Source organism: Paramormyrops kingsleyae, chromosome 1 (genome assembly GCF_048594095.1).
Source record: "Paramormyrops kingsleyae isolate MSU_618 chromosome 1, PKINGS_0.4, whole genome shotgun sequence".
NCBI classification, from domain to species: Eukaryota; Metazoa; Chordata; class Actinopteri; order Osteoglossiformes; family Mormyridae; genus Paramormyrops; species Paramormyrops kingsleyae.
In genome coordinates this window covers 10733235-10747109 of record NC_132797.1, presented here as the reverse complement: position 1 = coordinate 10747109, position 13875 = coordinate 10733235, and the positions used below count along the sequence as shown (strand labels likewise).

The 13875-nt window shown below is 49.3% G+C and overlaps 1 protein-coding gene across 3 annotated transcripts in view; it reads right to left on the bottom strand.

Annotated features, from left to right (window-relative positions):
- Window positions 1-6509: 6509 nt before the first annotated feature.
- plxna4 (plexin A4) overlaps window positions 6510-13875 on the bottom strand; it is a 158306-nt gene continuing 150940 nt past the window's right edge. For all 3 annotated transcript variants that reach the window (XM_072709299.1, XM_072709298.1, XM_072709300.1), the window contains exons 31-32: window positions 7735-7885; window positions 6510-7404 (exon numbers count right to left, since the gene is read on the bottom strand). In XM_072709299.1, coding sequence (XP_072565400.1) covers window positions 7309-7404; window positions 7735-7885 — 247 coding nt within the window. In that variant the 3' untranslated portion in view covers window positions 6510-7308. The remainder of the gene's footprint in view (window positions 7405-7734; window positions 7886-13875) is intronic.

The following is a 13875-nucleotide window of genomic DNA, read 5'->3' as shown; positions in this document are numbered from 1 at the left end:
CCCTGTGTGAGCTATCAAAAGAGCCCAAATGTGCCTCCCGCTTCACATCTTTGTCTCCTTATCACACTTTTTCTTGGTGCTTTCATTCCTGCTGACATGTTCTTTCTGAATACATGCATATATATTTCTTACATTTTCAGATCAGGAGAATGTTAGAATGAGGTTGTTCAGTTTACTGCCATAACGAATAGCAGCGGTATGAGAGGCGTCCCGCAGTTCCCTGAAGGATGCTCATCCTGACTCCCGCCTTGATGGCGTCTGGTCCTGATGCTGCTACAGACCTGCAGGAATCCTCCAGATAAAGAGAAGAGAGAAGAGAAGCTGGAGAGGAGTCTGCTAAACCATCGAACCAATAAATGTGAACCAAGGGACCCACGTGTTTAATTGTTCGGGGCTGATCATGCGTGTTGTTACATGTTACAGATATAGCCGTACGTCAGGCGATGTCTGGCCAGCCGTGTTACCATTCCTATGGAGAAGGATTCATGGGAGGGTTGGACAAGAGAGCCTGCAAGATATGCATGTCGATTTATACAGCTGTATCTCAGTGGGGACCGGGGCTCTGTACGTGTTTACTGTACGCAGTGTTTCCTAATGACACTGCTGTGGCTCTGATGTCCTCTAATGCCACATCCTGCTGTCATTCTGATGTCACATCCTGCTGTCCGGTTCAGTGGTCCTGCAGACCTCTGTGGTGGCTGCACGGAGCCCGTGGTACCACGATGCTTGCCGGATAAACGTCAGGTATCCACGTGCGTACATCACGCGGTCGGACACCTGGGAGCTCGCGTTGAATCACCCTCCCCACCACACTTGTGTCAGGCTGCAGTTGGGAGGAGATTTGATAACCCCCCCTCCCCCCTGATGGTATTTATATCAGTGAGAGACAGAGCACATCTGGCCAGCGGTCAGGTCCAAAAATGAATCAGCACACGCGTAAGGGGCACGACGCAGCAGGGTGCTCCCAGTGCTGCTGATATATTATTGTGTGTGTGTGTGTATGCGTGCATGTCCTGCGGCCATCCCGCCCCTGTTGGTTGTGTACCCGGCTCGCTCCGAAAGGCCATCTGCAATGCCGCCACCTGCCTTTGATCACCTCCACTTCAGCAGCAGCCAGTGAGGGGGACTCTCTGAAGGACTCCTCCAAGGTCGCCTGGCCGATGGCAGCGGACTCTGTAAATCGATTACCGGCGGCTGAAGCGCCATGGAAGACAGAGGCCCATTACCACCTGAGCCTTGGAGAGACGCACGGCACCGATAGTCATTCAGAGTGGCCTGGCCTTCCGAAATATCAAATAGCCTCAGGCGAAGCGCACCTGAAATGTCTCCTGTACCGTGACTGCTGCCCATGTGGTGGCGCCTTGCCTCTCGTCAGCCTCCCCAGCCCTTCATCTCGCCGACACACTGAGGGTAAGCACAGCCTGCCTCAGCCAGCTGGCCCTTCCACAGACAGTGCTGTTTTTTGAATGCTGTTGGTGTGTTGGCCCTCTGCTCTTGAGTCCAGCTGTTGGATCCCCTGCAGAAACAGTAAATGTCTTTTCTTCCTACTTAAAGGGAACCAAATGAGGCTGGGAGAACGTGCATCAGTGGCCGTATGGGGCACGGGCATGAAGGCACTGGATGTCGTATCTTCACTGTCACCGCACTGCATGTTGTATGTTCACTGTCTCCGCACTGCATACTGTACCTTCACTTTCACTACACTTCATGCTGTACCTTCACTGTTTCTCTCCCGGCTGTGCTGCTCCTTCACTCTCAAACAAGAAGAACACAGTAAAAAAAAAAACAGTGGACTGCAAAACTGTCACTGCAAAATGACTGGAGAAATTCCACACGATATAGTAAAATTTTTCTGTAATGTCATGTTACCATATTAAAGCTGTCATTTCAGCTACGGTTCTTTTGTGGCATTTTCCTATTAATGTCTAAAGTAACCTGTCTGTGGTACTAAAACTGTAATCTATTATTTATAGCAAATTTCACGCACTGGCTTGAGATAAGAAAGCTGCAATTTGTAATAAATTGAATGCTGTTTATTCACCAGATGATTACGTACCGGTTCAGAGAGACGGAAACTATATTCACAGAATTATGGATGAGAGCGGACCGATTGGAGTCGAGGGAACAGTCTCTGAACTGGCAGCACATATTTCTTTGGATCCTCAGCATACCTCCAAACAGAGGCGGCTGATGGCATCATGAGGACATTGAGAAGACACCAGGACACCAGGTCATTCTCTACTTGTTTATTGGAGGTTAAGGCTTGCTTGGCAGGAGCCTTTATGTCACGTTTTACCAGCAGATTGGATTGGAAAGTTTTTACCCTTAAAAAAACTGCCCAATGGGGGGTTGTTAGGCAGACATGATATCCCAAGGGCGTGGCCTCATGCAAAACGGCATTCCTACCATCTGGGCGTGCTACCTGTGGGATGCTAGCTGACACCTAGCTGTTTGTCTCATGGGTATCAAGATTACGCTGCTTCATAATGGAAACGCAAGTGAATCTGAAATGCAGTCCTCCACACCACAATGGGGGGCGGGTCCCTCTCCAACTGCACTGCCGCCACAGGAAGTATTATAGCAGTCGCCCAATCACATGACACCTTCTCTGTGATGTGCCTGCAAAGGTTAGCTGATGGAGCCAATCAGAGGGGGCTCCAATGGGAGCCCAGTTACCCGTGTCACCTGGGAGGGAGAGCCCTCCTTCTGCTAACTGGGTGGGGGTCATCTTCTGCAGGTGGGGGCCTTCATTAGCATTCCCCCAGCAGGAGCCCCAAGCACCTCTAATAGGAAGAGACTCAGTTCCCCAGAACAATACAGAAAAGCCCCGTCATATATTTGTTTCAGCTTTGGAATAAATTAAAATGTATGCAGAAAGTGTACAATAAGTTACACATCTACGCAGAAGTTTCCAGAAGCTTACATAATACAAAACCTATCAACATTTCTGTTCTGTGCGCGTTTTCACACCAATCGCCAGACCTATAGGGAGACTCCCGACCTCATGTTTGGGACTAACACATGCCTTCTGCATCTTTGGATTATTTTTTGAGGATATTTCTGGTTCTGAAACCACCTGTACTCCGAGGTCGTTTTAATTTCCGCATGCGGGGTTCTCTGTTTGGAGAAGTGTTAATTCAGAGGCCTTGGTCCCGTTCGATCGCTGCTTGGTTCCAGGCCTCTTTCTGCTCCCTGGGGTCTGTCTCTCGAAGGCTGCGCCCCTGATCTAGTGAAGGCCGCCTGCTTGGCAGCCCGGCACTGATGCAGAGGCGCGGTTCCTCTCCAGAGTGGTTCTGTGTGTAATGAGGATGCTTCTGCTGGTAGTGATCTGGCCCTCGCAGAATGCCGGGGGTGAAAGATAAGCTGACACAAGCCGGATTATCTGGTGGAACCAAAGGAATTCAAAGACAATCAAACGGAACCAAGTGCCCAGTCACCTTGAGGGTGTATTCAGAGACAGCTCTTCGGGTGGGGGCTGGGTCAGCAAGCAGAGCGGCCACTCTCATAGGCTCTGTGGCAGAATTCCCAGCAGAACCCGAGAGACCTCAAGACCAGAGAAAACTGCTGAAAAGCTTTGTCAAGGTGGACTGTTGGTCACTGTGTCCCAAGCTGTCGGTCTGTCACACGCTCCTATTCACAAGTACTAAGTGTGAAATGACCTACTTCCCACAATTACATTTTGAACTTACATTCGGTTTAAATGGAACAGTTCTCTCTAAAATACGTCTTCACAGAAGCCATCTGTCAAATTGATATTAAAGCTGAAAAAATATAATCAAACAAGAAATGAAAAGCCAGTGCTTTCATAATAAAGTTTATTCTATATTACAAATAGTATTTTGTTCTTGACTGCAAAATAGGATTGCATTATATATTTACATACACAGGTATACAACTAATTGTAACAAAGTTAGAGAAGCTTGCCTTTTTCCAGGATTTATGATTCTCCCAAATAGAATATCTTTATTTATCATTAAAGGTCGAAATAGTAAAAGTCTCTTCTAACACGTAGCTGTAACACTGAGCTCTTGAAGGACGTTGTGGCCCTTGCAGAATGTGTAAGGTGGAAGCTTTATCTGCCCGTATCAAACAAGGCTGGCGCTCTTCAAAAACTACATTCACCGCATGGGAAGATGAACGGGGAGGGGTGCATGAGGTCACCTGGAATCCAACAAGCGGCTTTTTTTTTCTTTTTTTTCTTTTTTCTTCTCATGGGTAGTCCATAGCAGAGGCAGCTTTAGAAACGCTACGAGCGAAACCTACGGAAGCATTAAAAAACGTCATATCTTTGACGAAATGCTCGACGGAGCACCGGTGAGGAAAGCGGGCGGGTTTAGGGGACGCCTCGCACCCGCGTGGCCCGCTCACGCCGTTTAAAAATGAGCCGAAACAAACAAAAACGAGCCAAAGGGCTTTGTGTTGGGAACGATGCATGTTGAGTACAAATGAGGACCACACACTGAAAATAAGAAGACACAACATAACAAAAACCATGAAGACAGCACACCAATAAAAGAGAAACAGTTCAAAGTGGTAACACAGAAAACAGTCGGTTAATTTCTAAACTACGCCTAGATCTGTTGCCAAAAACACAGCGTCTAGCGCCTGGCCAAAGATCAGTTTTTTATGTTGTCATATGTTCGCAATTTGTCAGAGACAAAGGTGTTTACTTTTAAAATACCGTACAGCATTCTGTGTGTTTAACCAAAGCCTTTTGTCTAGATGTTTTGCACCATTGCGTGAAAGTACACAACAGGACAGCAAGTTAAATTACATCTGTAAATTACAACTTGGTACATATTTGCCACAACTCTTCTTTGGCTGATGTGTTACATTTCTCTCCTTACAAGAATAAATCTTATGGACGAAGGGAACAAGTGAATGATGGTGGTGAAAATGGCTGTTTTCAGTTAGCCTAGTTACTATTTAGGATCAACAAAGCCAGTCATCCTGGATTTTACTTCCTAAAATGCTCCCCCCCCCCCTGGTGTCGGTTTGCTTGTTGTCTCTGCTGGCCTCATGAAGTGTGTCCCCCGGGACTCTGCCCTCATAAGCCCTTTGGGGTTCCTACAGCAACAAAAGGCACGGGGACACCACTCAGCCCAATGGGGAGCACGCAGAATTGCAACTGGCCTCCGAGCCACTGGAGAAGGTGCAGTTGCTTACTCATGGACAGACGGTCAGATGGTCAGAAGTTCATAACAACTTGTCATGTCCAAAGTCCAGAAGAGCATTTCATCGTGAATATTAACTCCTGCTAACTCTCCTCGATTTTCAACAAAAAAAAAAAACAAATAAAATTTTGCTCCTAGTATTTAATAAATATATTTTTGATTGCAAGGCAGTTTCATTTCATAACATCCAGACAGGTCAGCATGCAAGGGTATATCATATATTTGTTTTAAGGTATCACTTTTATATTAGCTTCTAACACATTCACGAAACATGGCGATGATTGCTGAACAGGTCTTCCGGATAAAGGTTCCACCTTAACAGGGTTCACGGTAGTTTAACATGACAATCCGCTTCTCCGCTCCGAGCAAAGTAAAGAAAACGACATCCACATCGTTTGCAAGCCTTTTTTACTCTATTTTCCATTTTAAGTTGAAGTACATGCGTTTAAAAAGCCAATAAAACCCCAAGATGGACCTGAGGTGGTCTCCACATGTTCACATCACCACATTGGGCACGGTTTTTCAAGGCAAAAGGAAAGGTCAAAAGGTCAAAACAAACGGAAGGCGACTCTATCATCTCTTTGCGACAATTACAACATCCAGCGTTTTTGTTTTTGTTTGTTTTGCTGTTGTGTTGATCTGCTTGTTAAGAACTTTTGAGAACCTTTCAGGCCCGGAGATCTATGCGGATGATGTGCCAGAAGAGGTGGGACAACTGTGCCCCTCACTGTCACGTCTCACAGTCGTCCAGTGTGGTGCAACTGGGCAACGAGGTGAGAGGGCAACAGGGAATGGTGTGAGACACGGAAAACTGGGACAGGAAGAAAGTATGCATTGATAGGCTCAGGAATCTCTCTAAACAGATGGACCTTCTTGTTCTTTGTGTGATTTAAGGATTGGTTTGTTTGCATTCTTCCGCCTCTGGTCTCCCTTCCTTTCCTGACGTGGCTTGTCACGCACGTGTTCGATCCGGCTTCGTTCCTTTGGTTTTCCATTGACCTGTAGAATGCCCTGGTTTCCATGGAGCCGGAAAGTTGCTCTCCGAGTGTCCTTGTTGTTTGGGGAAAGCTGCCTTCCTGCTCCGTTATCCTGCATATTTCAGTGGATTATTTTCCCCTGCTAGCTTGTTTGCGAGCAGCACGGGCCCAAAGTAACGCTGCTTCGTTTGTTTCAGGCTGACAAACACCTGCTCCTGCGCGCATCTCGCGATGAGAGCACCGTGGGACTAAGCTCTGTGCTTTCTGGAAATTGTTTCAGCTCTCGCCCCTGGTCTTCACACGGTAAAGCGCTTTGTGGTTGGGGGTGGGTGATGGTGGGGGGGGGGGGGGGGGGGGTCGTGTGCGTCATCAGGGCAGATGTGTGCTTCTTTGTAAAACTGAGCCCTGGCTCCATCCCCCCACCCCCCCTTATGTTCATAGGTGTCATTCCTGCAGAAGGCCAGACGAAGCAAGCAGGTGTGCCTTGCGGAGTAAATGCATGGATTAAATTAGCCGTTAAATTAACTAGTCTTGCTCAGTCCATGGAGACTCTGGTTTCAAATGAATAAAAGTGTAGAAGCACTAAAACTCACGTTTTCCCGTCTGCTAGACGTATGTGAATCGACAAGGCTGGGAAAAGGTGTCTCTTTCTCCTGTACCTGGCTTGGCTGAAGACGTCTCTCTGAACAAATCCCACGCCCACGCCATTGATTTGGTGTGTAGTTGAGTGTGTGTGTCTGCCTGTGTGGGTATATATACCACATATATACGGGCACCTGTGCCAGTCTCTCCACACATTAAAGATCCATCTAAACTTGGCTGGGTTGACTTCTGCCCTAAAGGTCTGAGCAGGCTGAGGCTAAGCCGTGTTTCAGAGACGCTTGATCAAGGCAACGTAAAAACTGGATTTTTGCTCTCTTCTGTTCCCCGGAGGTGAAATTTGCCAATGTGGCAAACTATCCCCCACCCCAACAGACACAAATTCCTCCTCCTCCTCTCCAGAGCTATTGTGAGACAAACATTTGCGGCTGAGACAATAAAACAAAAACAAAGGAAAGTTTCTGACAGCAGAGATGGCAAAGTAATGACAGACAGGTCTTCGCTCAGGCACGGCTCGGTTTCGGAACTCTCCCAGTGCACTCTGGGAAATGCGGTCCTCAGCTCTCCAGACTCATGAAGGCGACCACCTGCTCCAGCTTGAAGGCCAGTCTTTGTTTCCTGGCGCCATCGTCCTGCTCCAGTGCGTCGAGAATCTGCAGCAGGTGAAAACCACATGGTCAAATGTCGCGGTAATGTTATTGCCTTATTTCACTCATTGTCGGCATTACCCATAATCCTTCCTGCAACATGCTAGCAGCGTGATTGAATAAAATTGTGTTTTTGTTACGGGAAAATCAGAAGTTGTACCAGTAGTTTTACATTATACCCGTTTAAGTCAACTAACTACAGAAAACATCAGTTCAAATTTTCTATGGTGGAGGATGTGATACATATATGAATTACTACACAGGATAATTATCAGATTATTTTCCAGTTGTTGGGGTAAGTCCACGGGGAAACTCTGAGAGAGAAGCATGACATACCTCCTCGCTGTATTTACCCACATAGGAGTAGATCTCACTGAGGGAGCTCAGGCTGTTGAACTCATTGGTGTGCATGCGTGACTGCTCTGCCAGGTAGGCGTTCATGTCCTGGTCACTGATAGCTGGCATCCTGCTGATGTCTGAGTAATATCTGCGGGGCAGAGATGCAGATGGTGTGAGCAACGCAAATTGCATGTACGCCATATGCAACCATATGTGCAACCGCATCCTCACCCGCATCTACACCCACACCCGCATCCTCACCCGCATCTACACCCACACCCACACCCTCACCCACATCCTCACCCGCATCTACACCCTCACCCACATCCTCACCCGCATCTGCATCCTCACCCGCATGTGCATCCTCACCCGCATCTACACCCACACCCACACCCACATTCTCACCCGCATCTACACCCACACTCTCACCCGCATCCTCACCCGCATCTACACCCACACCCGCATCCTCACCCGCATCTACACCCTCACCCACACCCTCACCCACATTCTCACCCGCATCTACACCCACACCCTCACCCGCATCCTCACCCGCATCTACACCCACACCCTCATCTACACCCACACCCGCATCCTCACCCGCATCTGCATTCTCACCCGCATCCTCACCCGCATCTACACCCACACCCGCATCCTCACCCGCATCTGCATTCTCACCCACACCCTCACCCGCATCTACACCCACACCCGCATCCTCACCCGCATCTGCATTCTCACCCACACCCTCACCCGCATCTACACCCACACCCGCATCTGCATTCTCACCCGCATCCTCACCCGCATCTACACCCACACCCTCACCCGCATCTACACCCACACCCGCATCCTCACCCGCATCTACACCCACACCCGCATCTACACCCACATCTGCATCCTCACCCGCATCTGCATCCTCACCCGCATCTACACCCACACCCTCACCTGCATCCACACTCAGACACACTGCAGTCGCCATCTTGTACATTACCTGACCTGAATGATGTAGCATTACTCCCACACAAGTTGAAAAGTGTTTAAAAAAACTATCAACGAAAATAATACATATTTATGTCAACTTATGTAACTGGATTATGTGACGGGCCTGTGTCTGTGACCGGCCTCGGCAGAACAGTCACATGTCCGTGGGACCTTGAGCAAGGCCCCTAACCCCCAGCTCCAAGGGCGCTGCACATCGGCTCACCCTGTGCTGTGACCCCCCAAGCTATGCAGAGCAAGATGGGGCAGGCAAAGAGAAGAATTTCAATGCAATGTACTTATACTAGTGCAAATGGCAGATAAAGGATTGATCATTTTATATTTTTGTCAAATTGTTTTCTATTTTAATGTGTGCAGACGGCACTTCCTCCATCATCTTGACAAAAATTCTGAGGGTGGGGCATTCTTCATCTCTGGTTGTGGCTCCAGCGGCCTTGTGGGATAGGGTAGCATCCATCTTCCGAATTTCACAGAGTGTAGTATGTCATCTAGGTACCATTCGCCTGCTGTCTCATCCATACTTTAGATTGGGACATACTGCACACCTCACATGCTGCATCTCACCTACTCCATAGCTCTCCATCTGTGGCAATAACACCTAAATCCCCCCAGACCTTAACGGCACGCAGCTTCGAAGAGGGGGGGGGGGGGGGTAATTAGTGGCTCGTTTGGGACTGACACAGCTGTGTGGGGGTGGGGCTGGGAGCGAAGTGAAGGCCCCCCGAGGAGAAGTGTCGATTGCTGTCATGTCTCGTGACTGAAGGAGAGGGGGTGGGGGGGGGGCTGTGAACATGTGTGACAGGAGTAATTTGTGCCTTGCCATGGGCCGCCATAATCTAGTGCTGGGGGTGCAGAGGGGCGGGCACCTGCCGTCTGCCAGTGTGGCGATACAGCCCAAGATCTCCAGTCAGAGTCCGTTCCCCCCTCCCTGACTGATACAGCTTCCTCACACCTTCACCCCCCCCCTCCCTGACTGGTACAGCTTCCTCACACCTTCCTCCCCCCTCCCTGACTGATACAGCTTCCTCACACCTTCCTCCCCCCTCCCTGACTGATACAGCTTCCTCACACCTTCACCCCCCCCTCCCTGACTGATACAGCTTCCTCACACCTTCCTCCCCCCTCCCTGACTGATACAGCTTCCTCACACCTTCCTCCCCCCCTCCCTGACTGATACAGCTTCCTCACACCTTCCTCCCCCCCTCCCTGACTGATACAGCTTCCTCACACCTTCCTCCCCCCCTCCCTGACTGATACAGCTTCCTCACACCTTCCTCCCCCCCTCCCTGACTGATACAGCTTCCTCACACCTTCCTCCCCCCCTCCCTGACTGATAGCTTCCTCACACCTTCCTCCCCCCCTCCCTGACTGATACAGCTTCCTCACAGCTTCCTCACACCTTCCTACCCCCCTCCCTGACTGATACAGCTTCCTCACACCTTCCTACCCCCCTCCCTGACTGATACAGCTTCCTCACACCTTCCTCCCCCCCTCCCTGACTGATACAGCTTCCTCACACCTTCCTCCCCCCCTCCCTGACTGATACAGCTTCCTCACACCTTCCTCCCCCCCTCCCTGACTGATACAGCTTCCTCACACCTTCCTCCCCCCCTCCCTGACTGATACAGCTTCCTCACACCTTCCTCCCCCCCTCCCTGACTGATACAGCTTCCTCTCACCTTCCTCCCCCCCTCCCTGACTGATACAGCTTCCTCACACCTTCCTACCCCCCTCCCTGACTGATACAGCTTCCTCACACCTTCCTCCCCCCTCCCTGACTGATACAGCTTCCTCACACCTTCAAAGGAATACCGGAAGCTTTCCAATGTCTTTCCAAACAGCACAATCTCCTTCCTCCCCAAATGGAAAAGGAAATCATGTGAAGACCTGATAACCCAGTCAGACTGAGCCTGTCCTCCTGCAGACCGTGTGCCTCACAGCGGGATCTCATCCTGCTGCTCATGGACCTGACGGAGGATTCTCTCCACACCAAAGGGCCTCTAACAAGCGGCTGTTCAAAATGTTAAAATAGAGCTTCTATATGCTAAGCAACACCTGAAGAGGGCAGTCATTACGGAGCCACGAGCTGCCCTGACACTGCGTGACAGCTGCTCTTGGTGATTCAGTAGCTCAGATCCAGCAAATCAAACTGCAGCTAGTCCATCGCACTTAAGAAAACGTGAAGAAAACGGGAGGCTCTGCACCACTAAAAATGCACATTAAAGATTAACACATCTGAAGAGGACTTGTTAAATTAAATAAATGCCCCGGGGTGCCAGTCTCGCAGGCCCAAGGGATAAAGGTGTAAGCCGCTTTGGGGATCTCCGCCTTTCTTCTGGGGGGGGGGTCTGTCAGGAAGACGGCAGCATCTGGGGCACTGTGCCATTTTGCCTGAAAGTTTGACGGGAGGGAGTGGGAATTTCGGAATGATTTGTAAGAGCTCCCGGGACTGCGTGGGACACGACCGACCGAGAGCCCAAATCAGATTGTCTACAGTATTGGTCAAAAGTTTGGACACACCTACCCATAGAAAGGTTTATTAGTACTTGGCCACTTTTCCTTCATTCTCTGGTCAAACTCCTCTAAAACCATTTCTCCTGTGTTTAGGTCAGGTGACCAGGTCATGTGATGCGACACTATCACTCCCCTTTGAAGGCGGCTTGGCGTGTCCCAACCTTTAACTGGTATTCTCCTTTCATTGCTGTTTTTCCCTCCAGAGGTGAAGGGTCTCTGCTTCTCTGCCTGTGTGGCACCTTCTCACTCTACCATGCTGAAACGCTGAATAGCTGGCAGGCTAGCAGAGACTGGGCCCCCACTGCGGGTGGATACACCGGGGGGGGGGTGGGGGTGGGGTAGCGCCAAGCACCCAGAGTATGACCTAAAGCAGAGCTGCTGAGATCTGCCACCCTGCAGAGCTTAATTTAACACATATAATACAGATAATCAGCTCCTTCAGTAGCATCTCAGCCATGTTAACATATGGGGGGGGGGTCATGTATGTTCCGTGCACATAGTGGAGGGAGCATCTCTTCATGCACTTGCTGTTACATGCGTGTGATTTAAGGATTATGCTTCTCCCCTCCCAACCTCCCCCAACCCCCAAAATCTACAGCTGGACTATTCACCTACAGAATGGCATGATCACATGATCTGCCCTTCTTCAGCACCGGCCTGTCTGGCTTGGATAAAGTGCCGTCTGCGGCAAACCGAAAACACGGAAGCGGGGGAGTTCTGCGGGAGCGGCTTCTCCCATTAGCAGCGCGCCACCGGCTCCAGGCCGCCGGTTCCGTTCCTCGACAGATGGGTCGGGTTTGGATCCCATCCCGAGTCGTGCTTCATAAATTAGCGTCCCTGGCAGGCCGGCCTGGCCTGCTCTGAGAGGTGCAGAGTTATGTTTAGATGTGCCCTCGTCCATATTTAAACTGTCACCCCCGCCCCCCGCCCCCAAAGAAAGAACTCAGATCCGATCGCTGACAGACATGCGCCTCAGTGAGCATCCCCGCTCACCCCCACGGCCTCAGATGCTCCTTTTAGACTCCGGTGTCTGTTGTGAATAAATACTTTTTAACCGCTTCAGAAGCCCCGTATTTTATTCTGCGATGCAGCAAATAAATTTAATAAAACTCGTCTCAACAAACGAGCCACGCGGGCTCCTGGCGTCCTCTTAAAGTGTTAAAAATGCGCATGGCTGGCCGGCCAGCCGCCCCGCCACCATCGATCTGCTCCCACTGTATTTTCATCTCAGCGCACTCGCACGTACCCCAGGGCTTTTCTTAAAGCAATAAAATGCAGAAGGAGCTGAAAACAGCAGAGAGACAGATGCCAGATATGATGTATTCATAGCACTGCCAGAGTACAACCCTCAACCTACCAATGTCAGTACAGGTAAACCTCTCACACCTAGACTGTCTTTACAGGTAAACCTCTCACACCTAGACTGTCTTTACAGGTAAACCTCTCACACCTAGACTGTCTTTACAGGTAAACCTCTCACACCTAGACTGTATTTACAGGTAAACCTCTCACACCTAGAATGTCTTTACAGGTAAACCTCTCACACCTAGACTGTCTTTACAGGTAAACCTCTCACATCTAGACTGTCAGTACAGGTAAACCTCTCACACCTAGACTGTCTTTACAGGTAAACCTCTCACACCTAGAATGTCTTTACAGGTAAACCTCTCACACCTAGACTGTCAGTACAGGTAAACCTCTCACACCTAGACTGTCTTTACAGGTAAACCTCTCACACCTAGACTGTCTTTACAGGTAAACCTCTCACACCTAGAATGTCTTTACAGGTAAACCTCTCACACCTAGACTGTCTTTACAGGTAAACCTCTCACACATAGACTGTCTTTACAGGTAAACCTCTCACACCTAGACTGTCTTTACAGGTAAACCTCTCACATCTAGACTGTCTTTACAGGTAAACCTCTCACACCTAGACTGTCTTTACAGGTAAACCTCTCACACCTAGACTGTCTTTACAGGTAAACCTCTCACATCTAGACTGTCTTTACAGGTAAACCTCTCACACCTAGACTGTCTTTACAGGTAAACCTCTCACACCTAGACTGTCTTTACAGGTAAACCTCTCACATCTAGACTGTCTTTACAGGTAAACCTCTCACACCTAGACTGTCTTTAGAGGTAAACCTCTCACACCTAGACTGTCTTTACAGGTAAACCTCTCACACCTAGACTGTCTTTACAGGTAAACCTCTCACACCTAGACTGTCTTTACAGGTAAACCTCTCACACCTAGACTGTCTTTACAGGTAAACCTCTCACACCTAGACTGTCTTTACAGGTAAACCTCTCACATCTAGACTGTCTTTAGAGGTAAACCTCTCACACCTAGACTGTCTTTACAGGTAAACCTCTCACACCTAGACTGTCTTTACAGGTAAACCTCTCACACCTAGACTGTCTTTACAGGTAAACCTCTCACATCTAGACTGTCTTTACAGGTAAACCTCTCACACCTAGACTGTCTTTAGAGGTAAACCTCTCACGCCTAGACTGTCTTTTCAGGTAAACCTCCCATACCTGGACTGTCTTTACAGGTAAACCTTCCAGACCAGGACTGTGTTTACAGGTAAACCTCTCACGCCTGGACTGTCTTAACGGGTAAACATCTCA